The sequence below is a fragment of the Sapajus apella genome, unplaced genomic scaffold, assembly GCF_009761245.1.
Source record: "Sapajus apella isolate SASKATOON/1434 unplaced genomic scaffold, GSC_monkey_1.0 scaffold18, whole genome shotgun sequence".
NCBI classification, from domain to species: domain Eukaryota; kingdom Metazoa; phylum Chordata; class Mammalia; order Primates; family Cebidae; genus Sapajus; species Sapajus apella.
Window position 1 is genome coordinate 207,856 of NW_022436958.1, and position 25,258 is coordinate 233,113.

At 45.3% G+C, this 25,258-nt stretch overlaps 1 protein-coding gene across 1 annotated transcript in view; it reads right to left on the reverse strand.

Annotated features, from left to right (window-relative positions):
- LCT (lactase) overlaps nucleotides 1-24,993 on the reverse strand; it is a 63,522-nt gene extending 38,529 nt beyond the window's left edge. The window contains exons 1-6 of the mRNA XM_032286325.1: nucleotides 24,310-24,993; nucleotides 17,381-17,460; nucleotides 13,870-13,953; nucleotides 9,249-9,351; nucleotides 7,393-7,471; nucleotides 3,327-4,047 (exon numbers count right to left, since the gene is read on the reverse strand). Of these exons, the coding sequence (XP_032142216.1) occupies nucleotides 3,327-4,047; nucleotides 7,393-7,471; nucleotides 9,249-9,351; nucleotides 13,870-13,953; nucleotides 17,381-17,460; nucleotides 24,310-24,949 (1,707 nt within the window). The 5' untranslated portion in view covers nucleotides 24,950-24,993. The remainder of the gene's footprint in view (nucleotides 1-3,326; nucleotides 4,048-7,392; nucleotides 7,472-9,248; nucleotides 9,352-13,869; nucleotides 13,954-17,380; nucleotides 17,461-24,309) is intronic.
- Nucleotides 24,994-25,258: the final 265 nt, after the last annotated feature.

Sequence of the window (25,258 nt, forward strand, 5' to 3'; positions counted from 1 at the left end):
TTGTATATAAAGCATCGAGCAGAAACTCAGAGAGCAGGAGTGAGTTTGCAAAATCTTACCTTGCTTCCCTTTTGCCTTTTTATCATCTGAAGCGGATGACACTTACTTCTGAAGAATCTCATGTCAAAACAGGCCATAATCACTAAAACATCTGGCTGCTTTTCACATCCCAAATATTAGTCCTTAATTGAATTCTAAACTGTAATGGCAAATTATGCTCCTTTCTGAAAAGCAAGGATGTCTGTCTTCTAAATTAGCCAGTATCAGGAAGGGAGTTCAGTGGAATATTAGACAAGCATCAAAACAGTCATTGTGACAGCTTACAATTAGGGAAAAGTGCTAATGGCATGGTATCAAATAAACAGTGAGCAATAATCTGAGGTTCCCTGTGACAACACAATAAATGCAAAGAAGCCAAGACTGGAAGGAGATAGTGTAAAATAATAAAAGACATTTTTTTTCCTTTAAAATTTTTCTTTAATAGTTGCTATGAACTGAATTAGGTACTGCATCAAAATTCATATGTTGAAGCCCTAATCCCCAGTGTGATGGTATTTGGAGAGGGAGCCTTTGAGGGGTGATTAGGTTTAGAGGAGGTCATGAGGGTGGGACCCACATGGTGGTGGCATTAGTGTCCTTATAAGAAGAGATACAAGCGAGCTCTCCCTACTACCCCTATATGAGGACAGCAAGAAGGTGGCTGTCTGCCGTACAGGAAGAGCACCCTCACCAGGGCCCGACCATGCTGGCCCCTTGATCTTGGACTTCCCCAGCTCCACAATGGTGGGAAATAAATATCTGTTGTCTAAACCAGCAGTCTATGGGTGTTTTGTTATATCAGCTCAAGCTCACTAAGACAATAATGTTCTAATATTTGACTAATAAATAAAAGGAAGAACTGAAGGAGAAAAGTGAAGGGGACTTTCTCATCAAAGCCTCTGTAAAGATATTTCAGGAGCCACAGTTCAAAGGGTAAGAAATGACTAAGAAGAAAAGATTTAGATAAGTTTTACAACAAGGAGTCAAATAGAAGATTTCAAACCTTCCATTTTCAGAAGGTGCGTAGCAAAGTGACTCCATATGTGCAGTCACTTGCTGTGCAAGAGCTGAATGGAAGCTCTGACTCATGTGCTATGATGTTTGGCATTCCATCAAGTCATTTATTCACGGTGTTCCAACTCACCATAGTTGTGGTCTTTTTGAAAAGTTCTGTAATTTTGCTTTGTGTGTTAGCATCATCTTCCCCAAAAGGCTATAACATGCCCAGGGCACGGCTGTGACCCCTCTTTAACACCTAGCACAAGGCACAGGAAATAATCTTTTTTTTTTTTTTTTTTTTTTTTGAGATGAAGTCTTGCTTTGTCACTCAGGTGGCCCAGACTGGAGTGCAGTGGCGCCATCTTGGCTCACTATAACCTCCACTTCCCAGGTTCAAGCGATTCTCCTACCTCAGCCTCCAAAGTAGCTGGGATTACAGCTGCCCACCAACATGCCCAGCTATTTTTGTATTTTAGTAGAGACGGGGTTTCGCCATGTTGACCAGGCTGGTCTCAAACTCTTGACCTCAGGTGATCTGCCTGCCTCAGCCTCTCAAAGTACTGGGATTACAGGCATGAGCCATTGCGCCCAGCTGGAAATACTCATCTTTAAGAACAGAGCCCAAACAGTGACGGGGAAAGGCAGACTAACATCATGTCCATCCTGAAGAACACTGTCAGAGAAAGCTGGTGGGTTTTCTGGGAGGTTCTGAAGAAAAAGGGAAATAATGGAAAATACCTATAACCACTTAAAATTTTGTGCCAAGTGTATACATCACCCCCACCTTTTTTTTTGTGTGTGTGTGTGTGTGTGTGTGTGTGTGTGTGTGTGTGTGTGTGAAATGGAGTTTCGCTCTTGTTGCCCAGGTGGCTGGAGTGCAATGGCATGATCTTGGCTCATCGCAACCTCCGCTTCCCAGGTTCAAGCGATTTTCCTGCCTCAGCCTCCTGAGTAGCTGGGATTACAGGCATGTGCCACCATGCCCAGCTAATTTTGTGCTTTCAGTAGAGATGGGGTTTCTCCATGTTGGTCAGGCTGGTCTCAAACTCCCGACTTCAGGTGATCCACCCGCCTCAGCCTCCCAAAGTGCTCGGATTATAGGTGTGAACCACCACGCCTGGTTTATATCCCCTTCTTGTTTAAATGATGCCCTGACTGCCGTCTGGAAAGCCAACACCTCCTTGCCTCTTCCCTCTCCACCTCCTCACCTCTCAGGTAGCATATTGAGGAGTAAAGGATGGGCCCTTGGCCCAAATCAGTCAGTCGCCACAGCCCCCGGCAGGACCCAGCAACGGGTTCAGGGTGGGCATGTGACCCACTGAGAGACCATGAGACATAGGGACACTTCTGTTGGGAAGAACAGGAGAGGGGCCAGCTTTTTTCCCTACTGGTTTTGAAAAAACAGAAACAGGGTTGCTGCCATCTGGCTGCAAAGCAGCCCAAGAATAAAGCCAGCAAGGGGAACAAGAGAGGGAGAACTGGGTCCTTCCTCGTGACACTGCCTGTGTTCTCATCAAATTCTACCCTGATCAGGCTAAATGAAGACTTTTCAACCTTCTAAACTTGTGAATTCTCTCCTGGGTTAAGTCACTTTGGGTTGAGCTTTCTGTCCCTTGTCACTAAGTGACATGAGGAACTTGATTTGGAGTCAAGAACACTTGGGCTCAAATCCTGACTTCCACCTGGTGACTCATTAACAATGTCATCATGACCACATTGTTTATCTTCTCCGACCCTCTCTCATCCATCAGTGCTATTCTGAGGATGTAATAACTATTATATTTTAAAAGTACCAGTATAGTGTCTGGACAAAATAAGGTGATTAATAATTTTTTTTTTTTTTTTTGAGACAGGGTCTTGCTCTGTTGACCAGGCTGGAGCACAGTGGCAGCATCTTGGCTCACTGCAGCCTCGGCGTGCTGGCTGAAGTGATCCTCCCACCTCAGTCTCCTGGGTAGCTGGGATCACAGGCGTGCACCACTATGCCTGGCTAATTTTTGTGTTTTTTTGTAGAGACAGGATTTCGCCATGTTGCCCAGTCTGGTCTCGAGCTCTTGTACTCAAACAATCTGCTCACCTCGGCCTCCCACAGTGATGGGATTACCAGCATGAACCACTGCACCTGGCCAGGCGATTAACAATTTATGGTTCTTTCCCTCCCTCTGATTTCCTTTAAAGAAAGAACAAAAAGTAAAGGCTTGCTGATGGAAGAAAACAGAGAAAATTATTTTCTTCCAGCTACTGTCCTTTCTCCACCAATTAGTAGGAGCTGCAGGGATGGGAAGTACCTTAAAAGAGCCCACTCCTGGGTCAGAGATGCCGGGACGGTGTTGACCAGTGCCATAGCCTGCGTAGCTCATCACCCACGGCTCATGGAAGGTCACCCACAGCTTCACGCGGTCCCCAAACGTGGAGAAGCAGAAGGCTGCATAGTCCAGGAAGGCATCCACCACACTCTCATTCTGCCATCCGCCATGATCCTGCAGGGCCTGAGGCAGGTCCCAGTGGAACAGCGTGGCCATGGGCTCGATGCCCGTGTCCCGCAGACTGTCAATCAGCTTGTTGTAATAGGCAATGCCTGGGAGGCTGGGGCTGCTCTTGTGCCCCATGGGGAAGATCCGGGACCAGGAGATGGAGAACTTGTACACCTGAGCCCGGAGGCCACGAAGCAGGGCGATGTCAGAGACCACCTTGTGGTAGCTGTCGCTGGCCACCTCTGGTGTTGCTTGGCCCTCAGTGGTGTTCAGCGGCCTACGTGGATCCCAGACGCTCGGTCCTCTCCCACCCTCGGCCCAGCCTCCTTCCACGTTAAAGGCTCCCGTGGAGGTGCCCCAGAGGAAGCCTTCAGGGAAAACGTCCTGCAGGAAGGTGTCCCTTTCTGCCCTGGACTGATTGGCAAATGCTTCCCAGGCTCTCTGATAGGCCGAGGCAAGAGAGGAACGTGTGGTCTCGCGGTCCTCCTGCTGGTCAGGTTGAAGGGCCAGGCTGCCAGTCAGAGAACAAGATGTGCTGTGGGATTGAAGGGACATAAAAATGAATGACACTGTCAGTTACAAATGCCCCCTAGAGATGACTACTGTGTTTAATCAGATAGATTCCAGAGACACTAAGTCAAAAGTCCTATCTGCAAAGCCATGGACAGAAAGTGACTGGTAGACAGGAAAATTATTACTACCCCTTCTGAGGTTAGTGATTCTTGCTCTTTCATGGTTAAAACAGGAACAATGCTACTGTTCTCTGTATTAGATTGCCCTTGAATATTGTCTTAAATTCTGGTGTCATATTTTATTCTTCTTATAATTTACTGTTCGTATAACATAGCTAATAATAACAATGTCTTCAATTTATTAAGCCTTGATTCTGTGCTGGCCACTGTGATAAGAATGAATGTGTATCATCTAATTTAATTTTCCCAACAAATTTCTGAGATGGGTACTGCAATGATTAATTCTCATCCTACACAGGAGGAAACAGACTTAAAGAAATGGGAAACTTCCTGACTTCAGGGAGCCAGCGGCTATTTATCAGCTGGTATAGAAGTACACTGATGTGGACCAACTAAATATCAGTCCTGGCTACTGCCTCCTTTCTTATTCCTGCTGCTTGGATTTCACACATAATAGCAGGAGCTCAAGCATCCATCCTGGACCATGAGGTAGAAATCTTGTTAAAGGTGACAAAGTAACAACGAAGGACCCTGGATTCCTGGTAATTATGAGTAACTTCTCCTTGACCATACATCTTGCAGGCAGTGGAGCAGATTCTGTGCTTTTAACCTCGTATACATACATGTTTATGTGCATGTATGTGTATGTATATATATGCATATGAAATAAAACATCACATAAAAGTACATGCTGCATTTATACAAAATGTGGTCTAATATTTTCTATTTTACTCTAGTTCATCTTCCTCCCTCCAGTTCTCCTTTCCTCCTTTTTCTTTTTTTCAATTGTGATTGCCAACTTCTAAATTGATTTCACAGCCAGTGAGACATGTCCTAGGGGTGGGAAAGCATGCATGCTGCAAATTACACCCAGCAGAGGGCGGCCTTGAGGATGGGTTGGCAGAAGTAGGTGTGCTGGTCTGGAGGAGGAAGCGTGGCACATGCCTGGGGAAAAGAAGTTGGAGTACAAGAGCATCTCCCTGTCACACAGCCATCGTGTGGAGAGGGGATGGCGCCTGTACCAGCTGGCCTACAGCGCAGAACTGGGAGAAGTGACAGGGACACTGCTCAGAGATCTTCCTCTCAAAGAGTGAAGCCTGGGCCTGGGTCACCTTCCAGGAGGCTTCCTCCAAACCTAAGCGCCTTCTGTTTCACTCAGCACAACTCCCTGACATTTGTTAAAGCAGTGGGGAAGGGAAATGATCCTCTCCCTGTGGATGATCCCAACACACCTGCCACTGTGGAGCGCTGCCGGGGACGCGGCGCCGCTCCACGGTGCCCATAAACACAGCCTTTGCTGCTCCGAACCTCACTCTCACCCAGTCCTTCTGGCCCTGACTCCTTCCTCCTGGACTGCATGAAAAGAGGTCTGAGGAAACAAACTGCCCTGGGATGAAACAGAACTTGCTGTACAGGCTTGGAGCTGGGAGCCCTGGGTTTAGTGGTCATAGGGAGGGATTTAGCACATGATGATGCCTCAGGCTCCACACCCAGGGCTTCTCAGTTCTCCCTTTTTCAGGGTGCAGTGCTATGTGTCTCCTGCCAAATTCTCATGTGAGAGTTGTTTGGGGGCCTCTATCTCCCCTATAAGGTCTAAAATTCTGAGGGAGAAAACTATGTTAGTCCTTTCTGAACCATTCCTCACCCACTGCCCCTGCACTCAGCAGGTTCTCCAACCACATTCTCCTGAGTAGGGGCTGCTGGCTGTCTAATATTAGGTCGTGTTGGACCTCCCCTTCAGGTAAAGCACCACTAAGTGCTGAGAGAACCTCAGAGCTGGTGTTGCTTGTAATCACTGGCTTCTCTGGGAAGCCATTTTATTATGGCCTGTTGAGTTTTCTTTCCTGAAGCCACAGGCAGTCCTTCCTGGCTGACTCCAGGTGTGGTCAGGAAGCAGTGCTGACCCATGTCTGTCCATTGCAAGTTTGCACTGCCACATAAAGCCTGAGGTACAGCTGCTGCTGGGGGTATGTTGATCTGAACTGCTGACTTGAAATGGATCGAAAGGATGGAACAACAGGAGAATATAGCTCAGGACAGTCAAGTACCAGAAGAGGAAAAGTACAAAGAGGTGTTGGCACTGAAGCTTATGACCCTGAACAGAGCTGCACTGGAAATATCAGAGGTGAGTGACAAAGAGAATGCCCACTGAAGGTCTGGAAGTCAATTATTGTCCCAGCCTTTGTCCCACCCTAAGGGATGGTGCATGACGTTCATGCATGTGACATCCCCCCATGGAGTGCTGAGGTTCTGGACAATTCCCAGTACTGGCTTCCATGCCATTCTTTTCTCACTCAAAAAACACAGTGGGATGTGCGTGCATGAAAGCAATGTAATTATGGGCATAACCTCAGAATCTGCTCTCATTTTTAAAAGTATATTATTTGTAAACTTTGGGACTTTATTCATTCAGTAACACATTGTTTACAACCCCATCATAGATTAAAACCTCTGTCCCTAAAACATCGACAAGTTAGGCATCTGCCCTGCTGCAACAGCTGGCTTTCCTGGCCACGCTGCCACCTCATGGGGACGTTTCATCCTTTGTATTGAAGACGTGGGCACAGAGAACTCATTTCTCTTACTCATTATGTAACTTCAGTGAGATGGTCAGATCTATCTTTAACCTGGCCACTCTTCCACAAGCTCACACTGTCTCCAACAAGATCTTAAACTAGAAGGCAAGGGTTCCAATCCTAGCTGGTACAGTGGCACAATCTTAGCTCACTGCAACTTCCACCTCCCGGGCTCAAGCGATCCTCCCACCTCAGTCTCCCAAGTAGCTGGGACCACAGGCATGCACCACTATGCCTGGCTGATTTTTGTATTTTTTGTAGAGACAGAGTTTCACCATGTTGCTCAGCCCAGACTTGAACTCCTGGACTCAAGCAATCTTCCCACCATTGCCTACCAGAGTGCTGGGATTGCAGGTGTGAGCCATCATGCTAGTTGTGCGAACTATGTCAGTTGGGTGAACTGACAGATGAGAAAGCGGAACCTCATGAGTCCCACTCAGTAAGAGACTCCCTGCTTTCTTTCTGGGTCATTTCTCATCGATTGAATGGCAATAATAAATTTGGTGGCCCAAGAGTTGATGACAACAGTCCTATAAGATTATACATGTAAAAGAAAACAGAGTATTCTACAAATATCAGCTATTGATAGTTCAATAGGCAATCTGATATTACCTTTTCTTGGAACTTGATGAACAACTCAGAAACTCATTAATATCAAACCCAATGGTGAGCACTTGGTCTTTATTTATGGCTGTAAGAGAAGCAGTTAAATTAACTCTAGGTGAATGTCAACTAAGAAAATGCACGTCTGAAATCAACAGTTTTGCTCACTTATACAACACACCCAAACGCCAAACAAAGGTTCTAAGCCCCCTTGGAAAATACCATGGGCTCAGAAGTGAATTCTACTTACTTATTACTCAAAAAGTGGGTCTCAAATTTCAGTATGAATCAAAATCACTGGTAGAGCATGTTAAAACACAAGTTGCTGGTCCCACCCCCAGAGTGTCTGATGCAGTAGGTCTCAGGTAGGGCTCAAGAATATGCATTTCTAACGAGATACCAAGTGATGCTGATGTTGATGCTGCTGGTCTGGGGACCACAACTCTGAGAACAATTGATTTAGAAGAACTCAAAGATTAGAAAGGGATGGAATATTTTTTAAATTGTGGTAAAATACACGTAAACAGAAAAGTTACAATTTTAAACATTTAGAGACAGGGGAGATCTAAGAACTGAAATTGTTATGCCATCAAAGGTGAGTTAAGATAAGGGTTATTAAATGGTATCTACAGATGAACTTCAGGGGCCCTGTGGAGACAACCCAATGCTGGCAGGGGTTCTAGGTGTGCTATGGTTTGGATGTGGTTCGTCCCCACCAAAACTCATGTTGAAATTTAACTGCCACTGTAACATTGTTGAGACGTTATGGGACCTGTAAAAGGCATTTGGGTCATGAGGGATCTGCCCTCATGAAGGGATTAGTGCAGTCTCGAGGGAGCGAGTGAGTTCCCACTCTAGTGGGACTGGATTAGTTACCATGACAGTGGTTGTTATAAAGTGAGGCTGCCTCTGGTGTTTCATCTATTTGCAGACACTCGCTTCCCCTTTCACTTCTCTGCCATGTTAGGATGCAGCATGAGGCCCTCACCAGAAGCTGACCAGATGTGGCTGCCAGATCTTGAACTTCCCAGTCCCCAGAACCATGAGCTAAATAAACTTTTCGTTATAAATTACACATTCTAGGGTATCGTATTATATCAATACAAGAGACTAAGACACGGTGGTAGAAAGAACACTACTGACTTCTCCCATACTCTGGCCTAGGGACAAGAGTGACAGGCCTGACTAACACGGCCCTCAAGCACATTCCCCTCTGCCCCTTCCTCCCTTCTTGCAGAGACTCCAGTGACTGCCAGCCTCAATGCTATCACAGACCCCACCTTTCCCCTGACTTGACTGGACCAAGAGCAGCTTCCTGATCCATGGCCAATGCTCAGATTCACTCTCAAGAATTTGAACTAAGAGATACTAGGAAGACGGCCTTTGAACCATCAGTCCTACACTTGAAAATTCCTAGCATCTTGGTCAGGTACCCACCAGGGCCATGTGCAAGCTGAGATAATGGGGACATGGAACAAGGGTAAGCATAGAGGGCTGGCTGGAGAGGGGCATAGGACAGCCCTGCTAAGAGGAGCAGAGATGAGAGACCTTGGAGGGAGAGGTAATGGAAGGAGGCAAAGATGAATTTCCATGCTTACAACTCATAGCTGAGGCCTGACGATCTTTACATCCATAAGAGGCATCCTTGTGTAGAACTTCTCCTTTTTTTTTGGAGCAAGGGGAGATGGTTGCAAGGGACCATCAGTAGGAAGGCAGAGTACACTAACCTAATCTGGGGCAGACTCTCAGACTAGCTTTCCTGCCATGCTCCTCCTCCCATTAGAACCCCAGACTTTCAAGACTGCTACCCAGCACACCAGTGCACCAAATGTCACTCAAAACCTCTCTGGCAATGGTCCACTCACCTTCGAAAAGGCTGAAAAGCAGCCTGGCTGGGCTCTTCATGGTGGAGGGGCAGCCTGAGAGTTTTAGGTTGAAGATGAAAACTTTCACTTTTGGCTCAATAGTCTGAAAAAGAGAAGGACCAGCAAGTAAACTGAAGCTACCTGGAAACCATCTTAATAATGGACAGAGTTTCAAGATGATAAGCTGTGCTACTTACTCTGGCTTTGGAAATGACTCCTAGCTATCTCAGTTAATTGAAGGAGCTGACTCTGAAGGAGAAAGAACTACAGTTTTCAGTAACATAGTCTACCCTCCCCACCAAGTCCCACCTTCACCTCTTCCTTCATCTCAGGCTTAGAGGGCACCTCTTAGTGCCAAGCACAGTGTTAGGATCAGGAACAAGGCCGCTGCTCATATCTGGAGCCTATGCTACTAAAGCAGCTTAGTTAAGAGGCCACCATTAAAAAAAAAAAAAAAAAAAAAACTAAATAAAAAATTAAAAAAAAGAAAAAATAAATAAAGAGGCCACCATTGCTGTATCTATGAATGTCTGGGATTTGCTTCAAAATAATCGAGTTTGGTTAGCTGAGCATGGTGATGCATGCCTGTAGTTCCAGCCAGTTGGCAGGCTGAGCCAGGAGGATGGCTTGAACCCAGGAGTTCAAGGCTGCATTGAGTTATGACTGCACCATTGCACTCCAGCCTGGGTGACAGAGCAAGATCCTATCTCTAAAAACATTTTTTTAAAATTAAAAATCTAGTTTGGGAGATAGAAATTATGGGTTAGGTGAAAGAAGATTAGCTATGAGCCAATAGCTCTTGCAGCTGGAGATGGTATCATAGGGGTTCATCATACTTTCTTTCTACTTTTGGATGTTAGAAATTTTCCATAACAAAAAGTTACAGGAGCCCAGTGGATGTGGTGGCTCATGCCTGTAATCCCAGCAATTTGGGAGGTTCAAGAGGGTGGGTCACCTGAGGTCAGGAGTTCGAGACCAGCCTGACCAACATGGCAAAACCCCATCTCTACTAAAAATATAAAAATTAGCCAGGCTTGGTGGCGTACGCCTGTAATCCCAGCTACTTGGGAGCTGAGACAGGAGAACTGCTTGGAGGTAGAGGTTGCAGTGAGCCGAGACTGCATCACTGCACTCCAGCCTAGGCAACAAGAGCAAGAATCCATCTCAAACAAAAAGAAAAAAGAAAGAAAATGTTATAGGTGCTGTCATTAAAACTGAAGTAAATGTAATTTCTTCTTATTTTTAGCCATATCAGTATCATAGAAAACGTCTCAGGGCTGACGCTGTATGACTTCACTTTATTTCTGAGATGGGGTCTAGCTCTGTCGCCCAGGCTGGAGTGCAGTGGCACAATCTTGGCTCACTACAACATCCTCCTCCTGGGTTCAAGTGATTCTCCTGCCTCAGCCTCCTGAGTAGCTGGGATTATAGACACCCGCCACCACGCCCAGCTACTTTTTGTATTTTTGGTAGAGACAGTGCTTCACTGTGTTGGCCAGGCTGGAGTGCAATGTCCCTTCCTTACAGATGGGGCATCAGAAGCTTAAGAGGCTGAGTGGGTTGCCCACGACCACAGTTAGTGAAGCTGCAACTCCACATGGTCCTTACCCCTCCCTGTGCTACATCAATACAAGAGGGACAAATGACCGAAAGTGGCGTGCTTAGGAAAGCAAGGGTTTTCTCCGACCTGAAAGATGGATATGCCATGGGGCAGCCGGCAATGGCATATAGTGCTGGAGAGGTAGAGTAGCCTTGGAGGCCTCTGTCCTGCCTTCTGCCAAGCGGAGAACTCCCTGGAGAGCAAAGCTTTTTCTGATAAGTGGATGTGGGACCTCCTCATGTGCCTCCTGTAGAACTGAGATCCCAGGGGTGTGTTGTGGCTCTTCATTGATGTGTTGGGCTTGAGGCTATCCTTAGGCCACTGGACAACTGTGTGCCATTGGGGAGTGGCCGCTGAAGGCCCCTGGGAGCAGGTGCCTGCCCCTCCCTGCCCTGCTTTTGCCCTCTTCCCTCGCAGCCCACAGGAAGCAGCCTCTTTAAGAGGAGGGTGGGGTTCCGGGACAGGGAGGGGACATTGGAAAGGTGGGCAGCACGATTCAGGCTCCTGGGGACACAACTTAGCTCCTGTCCTCAGGGCAGACTCAGCTGTTCTTCCTGCACTGGGTGTGATAATTGTGCATGGAAATGCTACTAGGCATGTGAACACAATCCCAAGAAGGAACAGTGTCCTCTCTGGTTCAGCTGTTGTCAGCTATCATTCCGAATCTTTGAGGCTGCTTCTGAGGGGCCAACCCTACCCAAGGAAGTAAAAGAAAGAGAAAACCATTGCAGAGCGCTTATAAATGGCTGCTAAGTTTGTCCAGGGAGAGTTTCACTATTTGGCTGGCCAGCTACAGACTGAAGTTTCACTGTTTCACCCAGACACTGGTAGAAGTGTCTTGAAAATGTGGTAGCCAGGTGCAGTGGCTCATGCCTACAATCCCAGAACTTTGGGAGGCTGAGACAGGCGGATCACTTGAGGTCAGGAGTTCGAGACCAGCCTGGCCAACATGGTGAAACCCTGTCTCTACTAAAAATATTAAAAAAAAGCTGGGCGTGGTGGTGTATGTGCTGTAATCCCAGCTACTTGGAAGGCTGAATATCAGAATAATCACTTGAACCCGGGAGGTGCCGGCTATAGTGAGCGGAGATCACGCCACTGCACTCCACCCTGGTGACAGGGCGAGACAATGTCTCAAAAAAAAAAAAAAAGCTATGATAGAAAAAGGGAAGACTGAAAATCCTATCTTCAAGTACCAGCCATGCCAATGTTCCTACTGACTACCTGTCAGAGGCACGCCGCCTCTGCACAATGGAGATGGTTTTAAAATGGCATCTGTGTCCAAACCCATTAGCCTAGCAACAAGCTCTGGTTGAATCCCAAGAGGAGGACAAAAGGTAGCGTTCATCATAACAGGCACAACGACCTTGAAGATACTAGAATGCTACATAAGGCCCAGAAACCTTGTCAGCCAGCCCACAAGCACAGGCTCTGGGTCGCAACTAAGTTTAGGTTCAGGTGAGGCTTTCACAAAAACAACTGAAATTGATCATTTGTTTTTAAGAAAATACCACCCTCATTATCATGTTCCCAACCCTTGGACTTCTTTTTCTTTTTCTGAGATGAGTCTCTCTCTGTCCCTTGGGGTGGAGTGCAGCAGTACCATCTCACCTTACTGCAACCTCTGCCTCCTGGGTTCAAGCAATTGTGCCTCAGCCTCCCAAGGAGCTGGGATTACTGGTGTGTGCCACTAAACTCGGTTAATTTTTGTATTTCTAATAGAGACTGGGTTTCACCATGTTGGGCAGGCTGGTCTTGAACTCCTGGCCTCAAGGGATCTGCTCACCTCGACCTCCCAAAGTGCTGGGATTATAGGCATGAGACTTACTTTTCTTTTGAAGAGACAGAGTGGTGTCTTAGAATGAGAAAACTCTGGTTCAAATCCCAACCCTGGTGCTCACCACCTTGGTTAAATTGTTTAAACCTTAGAATGTGTTTTGAGGGGTTGAGATGATATGAGAATGAAGTGCCTTCCAGGTGTCTGGGATAAGCAAGCACTAATATTATACCGTTGTTACTCAGATGTCTCATGGCTGCATCTATTCCCTTTGATTAGATCAGCAGTCCCCAACGTTCTTGGCACCAGGGACTGGTCTCGTGGAAGACAATTTTTCCACAGACTGGGGGAGGTGGAGATGTGGGGGAATGAGTTTGGGATGAAACTTCCACTTCAGATTATCAGGCACTAGCAGTACTGGGTACAGGAGGGAGTCCTGAGCTTATTGGAAGGTCCAGACAGCTGGGATCTGATTTAGTAGACCTGGGTGTAAAGTGTTTGTTTTTTAAAAAATGTGTTAAAATAGAAATAAAGAAAACATTTACGGGCCGGGTGTGGTGGTTCGTGCCTGAAATCCCAGCACTTTGGGAGGCTGAGGCAGGTGGATCACTTTAGGTCAGGAGTTTGAGACCAGCCCAACCAACATGGTGAAATCTACCAAAAATACAAAAATAAGCCAGGTGTGGTAGTGTGTCCCTGTAGTCCCAGCTACTGGAGAGGGTGAGGGTGAGGCAGGAGAATCGCTTGAACCCGGGAGGCAAAAGTTGCAGTGAGCCAAGATCGCCCCACTGCACTCTAGCCTGAGCCACCAGGCAAGACTCCATCTTGAAAAAAAATAATAATAATAAAATGTACCATCGTAACCATTAAATGTATAGTTCAGTGGCATTAAGTATATTCATATCGTTGTGCAACCATCACCCCCATTGATGAACTGCCTTTTTAAAACTCAGAATGACCCTAGAATCTCGAGATTCTAGGTAGATTTCTACACAAGAAAGCAAAGGATCTATGTAAATATTTACCTGAAAAAGCTAACCCTCATATCCTTTCTAGGAAAGACTGCCCAACATCCGATGTTCTCTAGGAATGCTTGCAATGGAAATCTCCCAAGACGAAACTCAGCAGGTCTCTGACTGCTGATGGAAGTTCAGTTTATGCAGTAGCCAAACCATCAAATGTCTAATCTGCTCTCAGAATCCTTTGCTGCATTCATCATCAATGTGGAAAAGGGCTCAAATTACCTGCAATTTACTCAGCTTCTGCTGCAGACTTGCCTCATTTTGGCATTCATAAGACAAATCAAGAGAGAGGAAATCGACCGCATCCTGGAAATAGTAAATAGGGTCATTAGCGCCTAAGCAGTGCCAAGACTAAGAACCTCTCGGAAGTATGCTTTTTAAAATTTCTCACCTTATCACTAAACTGAATATTTCAAAGCAGGATTTTCCAAAGGAAAGGGTAGAGATGGAATGAGAAAATGTGTGTGTGTTGGGGGGAAGTGCCTGTGCCTGTGCCTGTGTGTTCTTGGGAATGCATCATCTATGTGCTCATCCATGTGCCTCTGTGCTCAGCACACAGAAAGCACGCAGTGTTGATGACTAAATGAACACGTGAACGAGTGTGTATGCCAAAAATGGGAAGGAGCTGGAGGCCAGTGCTGCCCCTGGCGCTTCCTCCACAGATCCTCACACTTAGCCAGAATGGGGGCGGTACAGCCTGCAGCCACCCATGGCTCCAGTCACCCCTGTGAATCCTACTAGGTTTTTGGTTTTAATTTCAGGCCACCATTTGAAGTCCACCCCCAGTTATCTCTAGCTGGGCCAAAAGCTAGTGCCTGTGGGGGATGCTCTAAGGGTATCCTCTTTAGCAGAGCACAACCCTCATGGTCCTGGTGGTCGACACTCCCATCCACACTTCCAATAAGGATGTCCCCTCTACCCTGTCTCTGGCCTACATGTGCTCAAAGAACTTCAGATTCACAGAATTTGCACAGGAAGACACCACTATGCCACCACTCCCACCACTCCCACCACCCTGGCTCCCCTCCACGAGCCTGGCTGACTGTACCTGTCTACTCTTGGCATGATTAGCTCATTACCTGTCTTCTCCCTCCCATAGATCATCTCCCTCTTCAAGACAAGGAGTATGGTTAACGGCAACGGGTCAGAACCAAGTGCTCCGTGCACCTTAATGCCTAGTGTTCCATTATTGGAAAGCTAAGCATGTGGGAATTATTTATATCCTATTGCTCAAGGTCATCGCTAAGGTCTGATTGCAAAAATTCAAAAAACTGCAACCTCAGGCATAAATGGGTTAATAAGTGGTTCACCACTGGCTCCCTGTTGCTTTCTCAGTCAAGTTGTCATCAGTGTTCACTAAAGACCATGCTGCTAAGTATCACTCCAGTGTTCCCTGCCCACCCTCGTTTTGTTTGTGTCTGTCAATTCTGCACAACACACAGTCACTGAGATCCTACCTCTGAAAGTCACACTGTGCTGCGATAATGGGTAGGGGTTCACATTTAGAGATAAATAATATTCACAGAGGTTTATACCTTTAATACAGAGGGTAAGCAAATGCACCAATTACACGAGAAGGCAGAAAGCTGGAAGTGCTATGAGAAGCCCATACCAGTGGTTCTCATGCCTTGCTGGGGATTAGACTCACCTGGGGACTTGGGACTTGTTCAGGCCCAGGTAGGTCCCACCACATTAAGCCTTGGTCTCCGTGTTCTCTCCTAGCTCTTGAGGTGGTTCTGATGCCTACCCGAGCTTGGGAACCACTGGTCTAAAGCAATGGCTAAGGGTCTGGGTCAGGGGAGAGAGCACATCAGGGTGAGCGAAGGAGTGTCACTGAGCCAGGCCTCTGCTGGAGAGCACAGTCACGTGGACATTAACACTGGAGAGAATTTTGCTGGAAGGAGATTTGAAGAAGGCAGGAAGACAGGAAGGACATCCAGTAGGGGATGCAGGAGAGTAGGAAGCAAGCACAGCACTCACACCAGCAGAATGGGAGGTGAAGCCAGAGACATCCACACATTCACGCACTGGAGGGTCCTGCGGGATTCATCCCACTCTGGAGTGCGGCTTCCCAGCAGGGAAGTTGTCAAAACCGTGCTTTGGGAAGACTACCCAGAAGCGTCACCCAGCATGGACTGGGGCAGAGACACCAGTACAAAGGCTATTTCTTGACAAGCGTTTTTCTGATCAGCACTTTGGTCTCCTGTGTTCATAACTAATAGCAGTTATCACCCTCTGTAAACCAATTTAGATGCCATTCTGACCATGCACTCAGTCTGTAAGTTGTCCCTCCAGAACCTTATCAGGTTTTGGTTCTACTGTGTTTGAACTGGAAAATTTGAAGACTAGACACTGACTCCTGGGGCCCCCATCACTGCATAGACACCAATGAGCAGCATGGCATCTCTATAGCACTGGAGCAATGCCACAGAACTATGGAGACCCAGCGGTGTTCCCGTGGCTTCCAGACTTCCCAGCAGCCCAAGGGGGCACAAAGCTGTTTACTTCTCAGATTATTTTAATTTTTTTCTTTAAAAATTATATTAAAGGTTGAACAGGGTGGCTCATGCCTACAATTCCAGCACTTCAGGAGGCCAAGGCAGCCAGATCACCTGAGGTCAGGAGTTCGAGACCAGCCTGATCAACATGGTGAAACTCCATCTCTTCTAAAAATACAAATTAGCCAGGCGTGGGAGTGCACACCTGTAATCCCAGCTACTTGGGAGGCTGAGGCAGGAGAATTGCTTGAATCCAGAAGACAGAGGCTGCAGTGAGCTGAGATCTCCCCACTGCACTCCAACCTGAGCAACAAGAGCGAAACTCCATCTCAAAAACAATAAAAACAAAAAATATAAATAATAGTTAAAAAGTGATGGTTGGCTGGGCGTGGTGGCTTATGCCTATAATCCTGACACTTTGGGAGGCTGAGGTGGGAGGATTGCTCAAAGCCAGGAGTTGGAAGTTGATGCCGTAGTGAGCCGTGATCATGCCACTGCACTCCACCCTGGGTGACAGAGCAAGGCCACAAGAACCTGTCTCTAAAAAAAAAAAAAACACAATAATAAAAACAAAAAATAAAAAGTGATAGTGGATGTATACACTTTTTTTTTTTTTTTTTTTTTTTTTTTAGACAAGGTCTTGCTCTGTCACCCAGGCTGGAGTGCAGTGGCATGATCACAGTTCATTGCAGCCTTGACCTCCAGGGCTCCAGTGATCCTCCTACCTCAGCCTCCCGAGTAGCTGGGACTACAGGCACGCATCATCATGCCTTCCTAATTTTTGTATTTTTAGTAGAGATGGAATTTTGACATGTTGCCCAGGCTGGCCTTGAACTCTGGGCTCAAACAATCCTCCCACCTTCCCCTCCTAAAGTGCTGGGATTATAGCTGTAAGACACCGTGTTCAGCCAGGTGCATATTTTTGAAAAACCCCTTTACCCTAGTACTTGTTTTGCCATAATTTCATCTCTTCTCTGGTAAGCTATTTTGGACTCAAAAATCAGAGCAAGTACAGGCATGTGGTTCCTTCCTGCAGGGAAGCCAACACTTGACCAAGAATGAGCTGCGGCTTCAAGATTTTGTTTTTAAGGTAATTATGAATCTGGAGAATGTACACCACTCATTCTGAGGCATTTACAGAAATGTTAAACCAACAGACCAGAGCTTCTCTTGTTTTTAAAAAATTAAAATCAAACTCTCCTCAGATGTTACAGGTATTTTTGGGCTGCTGTCACCTGGGCAAGTGCAGATATGGGCGGTTCTAGCAGAAGCTCCGGGATATCTTCAGCTCGCAGGACAACAGAGAGCTTTCCACCTGAAACCAACCAGAGACATGAAGAGCAGGTGAGCAAGGGCAAGAGACTCTGACTGTGGAAGCCACTGGGGGATTCATTTCCTATTGACCTGAAGAAATCATCCACATGACTTTACTATAGCTAGAAGATTTTAGAAGACAAGGTGGCTTTTAAAATTTATGTTCCTAGGCTGGGCGTGGTGGCTCACACCTGTAATCCGAGCACTTTGGGAGGCTGAGACAGGTGGATCACGAGGTCAAGAGATCAAGACCATTCTGGCCAACATAGTGAAACTCCTTCTCTACTAAAATACAAAAATTAGCTGGGCATGGTGGCGTGCGCCTGTAGTCCAAGCTACTCGGGAGGCCGAGGCAGGAGAATTGCTTGAAGCTGGGAGGCGGAGGCTGCAGTGAGCAAAGTTCACAACACTGCACTCCAGCCTGGTGCCTGGTGAGAGAGTGAGACTCTGTCTCTAAATAACAATAATAATAATAATAATAATAATGTTCCTTTAGAGAATGTTTTGTGAAAATCAGGACTATGAAATGCAGAGCACTTGGAAAATTGGCCAGGAGATAACTCCTTCCTAAACTTTTTTTTTTTTTTTTTTGAGACAGGGTCTTGCTGTTCACCCAGGCTGGAGTGCAGTGGCACAATCTAGGCTCATTGCAGTCTCTGCCTTTCAGGCTAAAGTGATCCTCTCGCCTCAGCCTCCTGAGTACCTGGGACTACAGGCAGGTGCTACCATGCTTGGCTAATTTTTAAATTTTTTATAGAGATATGGTATCATTATATTGTCCAGGTTGATCTCAAACTCCCGGGCTCAAGCACTTCTCCTGCCTTGGCCTTCCAAAGTGCTGGGATTACAGCCGTGAGCCACTGCGCCCATTCCTAAACTTCTTTTTAAAGTCTGGGTGCTCTTGGGAAACTGCTGTTCCCTGATCCTTATTCATGGTAAAACATCAGTATAGCCCCTACTGAACATTGACGGGGGATAGAAGGAAATATAAGCATGTGTGGCTTGTACCACATGCTTTGACATAGCTTTGACATTAGATGATGTAACAGTGGTTCTCAAACTGTTGTGTGCATCATAATCACCTGTGGAGACTGTTAAAATGCCAATTTCAGGCCAGGCGCGGTGGCCTACACCAGCACTCTGGGAGGCTGAGCTGGTTGAATCGCTTGAGGTTAGGAGTTCAAGCCCAGCCTGGCCAACATAGCGAAACCCCATCTCTACTAAAAACACAAAAATTAGCTCAGTGTGGTGGTGTGCACCTGTAATCCCAGCTACTTGGGAGGCTGAGGCAGGAGAATTGCTTGAATTCAGGAGGCAGAGGTTGCAGTGAGACTATACTGCACCAGTGCACTCCAGCCTGGGCGACAGAGTGAGACTCTTGTCTCAAAAAGGAAAAAAAAATGCCAATTTCAGGCCCTGCCCTCAGAGATTCTGAGTCAGCAGAGTACAGTAGACCCAGGCATATGCATTTTAACACACTTCTTGGGTGATTCCCATATAATGGTCCTCAGATCGTAATTTGAGAAACACTGCTATGGTGCTGGGATGGCTCAGCCGTTCTGTGTTGCTATCCAATGGATATAAATGTTCAACCCACATTGGATGTTCCTTGAGGAGTAAAACTTAAACATTTATTTAATCCCTCCAAGTATCAAGCTTAGGACTGGGTGCACAGAAAGTGCTCAGACCTGTGATTTGGAAACACGAAACAAAAATGGAATAAAACTGGAGTTTCAGATTTTAACAATAGGACTATTGGCTGTCTTCTCTATTTCATCCAAATTCTCTACAGGAGGAAGATATAACCCTGGCCAATGAAACTACCACCAACAACCATTACCAACTACAATAGTGCTTCTTTTGATAAGCATAATAAAACTTTGAAATCCTTCTGAGCATGGAATATCACTCGGAGACATTTGGTTCTCACTGTGATAACGTTGTTTCCCAGTTATTTAATGACTGTGCCCCATGGATCCATTTCATCTTTCACAGATTTCCAGACTTCAGACCATCACCACATCTGCAGACTAAACAGCTAATCTTTAGCGTCTCTATACATTTGCCTATTGGGGATATTTATTGTAAATGGAGAAATATGTGGTTGTGACTGGCCGCTTTCACTAGCATGTTTTCAAGATTCATCTATGTTGTAGCATATATAAGAACTTTTTTCTGGCCAGGCACAGTGGCTCACACCTGTAATCCCAGCACTTTGGGAGGCCGACGCAGGAGGATCACTTGAGGTCAGGAGTTTGAGACAAGCCTGACCAACATGGTAAAACCTCGTCTCTACCAAAAACACAAAAAAATTAGCCAGGCGTGGTGGCACATGCCTGTAGGGCCAGCTACGTGGGAGGCTGAGGCAGGAGCATTGATTTAACTCAGGAGGCAGAGGTTGCAGTGAGCCAAGATCACGCCTCTGCACTCCAGCTTGGGTAACAGAATGAGACTGTGTCTCAAAAAAAAAAACAACAAAAAACAAAAACCTCACATCTATTTATGGCTGAATAATATTCCATTGTATGGATATATTAATATTACATTTTCTTTATCCATCAGCTGATGGACATTAGGGTGTTTCCACTTTTGATTTTTATGAGTAACACTGCTATGAATGTTTGTGTACACATTTTTATCTGGACATTTATTCATTTCACTTGGATGTATATCTAGAAAAGGAATTGTTAAGCCAAATGTTAACTCTAAAGTTTAACTTTTTGAGGACGTGCTAGACGGTTTTCCAAAGCAGCTGCACTGTTTTCATGGCCCCAGCAGTGTCTGCAGGTTCCATTCACTCCACAGCGTCACAAGCACTGTCACTGTTTGTCTTTTTAATTACAGCCCTCCTCACAGTGGCACGATTTTGGCTCACTGCAACCTCCGCCTCCAGGGTTCAAGCAATTCTCATGCCTCAGCCTCCCGAGTAGCTAGGATTACAGGTGCGCACTGCCATGCCCAGCAAATTTTTGTATTTTTAGTAGAGATGGTGTTTCATCACGATGGTCAGGCTGGTCTCAAACTTCTGACCTGGTGATCCACCCACCTCAGCCTCCTAAAGTGCTAGGATTACAAGCGTGAACCACTGAGCCTGGCCACTGGCATTTCTTACAGTATTTTTTTTTTTTTTACTTTCAACCAACCTATGATATATGACATTTTTGGTATATCTTAAATAATACATTTTTAAAAGAACAGTAAGTCTATAGGATTGGACTTCAAAGAAAAATGAAAATGAGGGAGAAAGAGAGAAGAAAAACCACTTTTTAGAATAGTAAGGAGACTGAAAAACAGAATTTATTCAGTGTCTTACATGATACGGGGGACAGATACTTGGGGAAACACAAAATGAAGAGTAGGAGAAATAAGCAGAAGAGAAGAAGGAAGACATGAGGTTAAAAACAAAGTCTTTGGTCACCTAATGGAAAGTAAAAATAAAATATGGAAAACATTTAAATAAACATGTAAATATAGTCTTATAATTTAAAAAGTTTTATGGAATCTACCCTCAAAATAAGATTTTTCTTTATTTGGGATGATATTGTCTTTCCTTGTTTCTTTTTATTACTATTATTTTTTCAGTCCTGCTGCTTCTGTAGTCTTTCATCCTTTTTTCTTTTCTTTTTTTTTTTGAGACAGGGTATGGCTCTGTCACCTAGGGTGAAGTGCAGTGGTGTGACCTTGGCTCATTGCAGCCTCTGCTGCCTGGGTTCAAGCAATTCTCCCCCCTCAGCCTCCCTTGTAGCTGGGATTACACACACACCCCACCACGGCTGGCTAATTTTTGTGATTATATTTTTGTAGAGATGGGGTTTTGCCATGTTGGTCAGGCTGGTTTGAACTCACGAGCTCAAACAATCTGCCCGCCTTGGCCTCTCAAAGCCCTGGGGTTACAGACAGGAGTCACTGTGCCTGGCCTCATTCCTTCAAAGTTTCTTTTACCCAGAGCTTCTTCAGTAGGATTGAAGCCAACACACATCTCTGTGTTTATTTGCTGACCTGCCCCAAGAGCGCAGTGGTTCTTAATGGTGCTCCTAGGTTCAGGAAACTGTCTGCATGTCCAGGGCTCTGCTTTCCCTCAGCCTGGGCCCCTTCCCTCCACATCTGGAGCTCTTTCCCTCCCTGCATTCCCAACTGCTCAAAAGGTGGCCCAGTAACAGCCTTCCTGGCAACTCTGTCTAAAACACTCCAAGCCACCTTCACACTTTCTTCCCTTACCCTGCCTTAAAAAAAATCTTGGTAAAATACACATAACAGAAAAAGTACTATCTTAACCATTTTTAAGTGTACAGTTCAGTATTATTAAGTATATTCACATCATTGTACAACCAATCTCCAGAATATTTTCATCTTCAGAACAGAAACTCTATCCCCATTAAACAGCTCTCCTTCTCTCCCTTACCCTAGCCCCTGCCATTTTCCTTCCTGTCTCCATGAATTCCACTGCTCTAGGTTCTTCCTATACGCGGAATCACATAACGTTTATCGTTTTGTGCCTGGCTTATTTCACATAGCATAATGTCCTGAAGGTTCATCCATGCTGTAGCATGTGACAAGACTTCTTCCCTTTTTAATGAAGGTGGAGTAATATTCTAATTTATGTCTATGCCACATCTTGTTTATCCATTCATTCGTCAGTGGATATCTGGGCTGTATCCACCTTTTGGCTATTGTGAATAAGGCTGCTATGACGTCCTCCTTTATTTTTTAAGATAGAAAAAAAATGTTTAAGGCTGGGCGTGGTAGCTCACGCCTGTAATCCCAGCACTTTGGGAGGCTGAGGTGAGCGAATCATCTGAGGTCAGGAGTTCAAGTCCAGCCTGGCCAACATGGTGAAACTCTGTCTCTACTATTAATACAAAAATTAGCTGGGTGTGGTGGTGTGTGTCTGTAATCCCAGCTACTGGGAAGGCTGAAGCAGAAGAACTGCTTGAACCAGGAAGGCAGAAGTTGCAGTGAGCCGAGATCTTGCCACTGAACTCTAGCCCAGGCAACAGAATGAGACTCCATCTCTAAAAAATTAAATAAATAAATAAATAAATAAATAAAAGAATACATGCAAATTAACAACAGACGGAAATAAGTTTTCAACTGTCAAATTAGTAATAAAATATAGCATTTGAAACTGACAGAATGAGGTCAGAAGAATCATTTTATAACTGTTCAATAAATGATTACAATTTTTCTGGAAAATAATTTAGTACCATGCTTTAAAATCTTAAAGAATGCAAATCTTTTCACCTAGTAGTTTCAATTCTAAGAATCTGTCAGAAAGAATTCAGAAGGTGGGAAATAGTTTATAGACAGGAATTCGAGACCAGCCTGACCAACATGGCAAAACCCCATCTCTACAAAAAAAAAAAAAAAATCACAAAAATTAGCCAGGCATAGTGTTGTGTGTGTGCGTGTGTGTGTGTAATCCCAGCTACAAGGGAGGCTGGGGTGGGAGAATTCCTTGAACCCAGGCAGTAGAGGCTGCAATGAGCCAAGGTCATTGTAACATAACTTGTAACTAGTGAAAATTAGAATAAACATACAAAAATAAGGAAAATATTTAAAACTTCATATTCCATTTATACAATGGGAACCTATAAGACCATTGAAAATTATGCTTTCAACTTTTTGTTTTAAGCAATACTATTCCATCACTGGAGTTTTAAATTATTTTAAAATTATTATTATTATTTTAGAGATGGTGGCTCGCTATGTTGCCCAGGCTGGTCTCCAACTCCTGGCCTCAAGCAATTCTCCTGCCTCGGCCTCCTAAAGTGCTGGGATTATAGGCATGAGCCACCACACCTTTTAATAAAAGGAGAATATAGTCATAAAATATGTTAAATTGAAAAAGCAATACATAGAAGTATGTATATATATCAGGTACTATATACACAAATATGTACATATACAGTATATAATAAAAACAAGAAAGCATATATAATCGAAAATTGGTTCTCAAAATTGGTGTACCTAACATACACTTAAGGAATTGATTCAAATCACAATGTCCTGGATCGGCTTAGGCTACTGAATCAGAACTTCAAGGCCCCTAGGAGGCAGGAATGTGAACACTTACAGTTGTGCTCTCCTCATCCTGTGGTATATCATTGTTTCATCTTGTATTTGTCTGTCTCCCAAGCTGGAATGTGAATTCCAACTAAGACATGTAATGGGGAAAAGTAAAGTAAAGGAGAGCCAAGGGGGAAGGACAGGCAGCCATGAAGCCTTGGAGTCAGGCAGCAGGACAGACAGAAAGGAGGACAGTAAGAAAATCAGTGCTTGCACAACTCAAGACTGGGCAAGAGGTGTTTAAGAGAGAGAGATATATATATATACACATTTTTTTTTTTTTTGATATGGTGTCTTGCTCTGTTTCCCAGGCTAGAGTGCAGTGGCACGGTATCAGCTCACTGCGACGTCTGCCTCCTGGGTTCAAGTGATTCCCCTGCCTCAGCCTCTTGAGTAGCTGCGATTACAGGTGCCTGCCACCATCCCTGGCTAATTTTTAAGTAGAGATGGGGTTTCGCCATATTGGCTAGGCTGGTCTTGAACTGCTGACCTCAAGTGATCTGCCTGCCTCAGCCTCCCAAAGTGCTGGGATCACAGGCGTGAGCCACTGTGCCTGGGCTCAGAGATATTTTTCAAAGGAAATGCTGAGCGTTATGCTTTGTAAGCTACCCCCTTCCAATCTCCATTGGGAAATCAATAAATATTAATTTCTCCCTAATTCACAGACATGAGAGGACTGCTGCAGGTGAGTGGGGAGAAAAGCTGAATCCTGCTTTAAGGAGGGTGGGAAAAGTGTGTGATGAAGGCTGGCAAGGGGTCACCATCAGGTTCAATGTGTACTCACCTTGAGAAGCATAGTTTTCATGGTAAATCTCATAGGCTTTTCTGTGGGCATCACTGAGGGTCTGGAGCCGTGATGCTCTTGATTTCTGGTGGGGAAGCTCCTTGATCACTTCCTCCAGGTCACTAAAGGTGAACCAGATCCCAACTAGGTCCCCGAAGGAGTTAAAGGCGAATGCAGCATAGTCAGCAAAGAGGTCAGTGAATACTTCGGTTCTCTGGAGGGTGCTGGCAGGGAGGGTCTGGTGGTGCAGGACGACCATGGGCTGAAGCTGCGCGGTCTTGAGGGCCTCCAGGAGTCGCCAATAGCACCGCACTGTTTTCTCATCGGGATTTTGGGTGCTTCCCGCTGGGAGAAGCTGTGCCCACGACAGAAATACCTTATAATGGGTGATCTTACTGGCATGAAGACTGCTGAAGTATTCTGGCAGGAAAGTGGGCAGTGGCTGGTGACAAAGATAAATGTCTTTGTCTCCTGCTACAAAGTTAGAACTCTGGTCTCCCAGGGGACCACTGAGGTTGTTCAGCAAGTCATTGGTTAGAGGACCAGCAGCGGAAATGAAATTTCTATCAGACTCCCAGTCCGACCCCCAGCATGAAAAACTTAGCAGGACAATAAAGACTACATGCCACAACAGCTCCATGTTCTAGGAACTGTTAGGAGGTATGTAGAACCCTTACTTTATAACTATGACTGAGGTTGTAAATTACTTAGTGATTATTGACTTAATATTTAACTGAGTTATCTATGGTCACAAAATCAGTGCACAGTTCACTAATGCATTTAAAAATGTAAAGATCGTAAGAGATAACACAAAACCCTCAAACTTCCTATATAATTTAAGCAGAGAAACTGGAAATGTCTGAAGACAAAAGTTATGAAATTTTTATCTTAAAAGTTTTTTTGGGGGGGTGACGGCCTCACTTTGTTGCCCAGGTAGTACAGTGGTGCG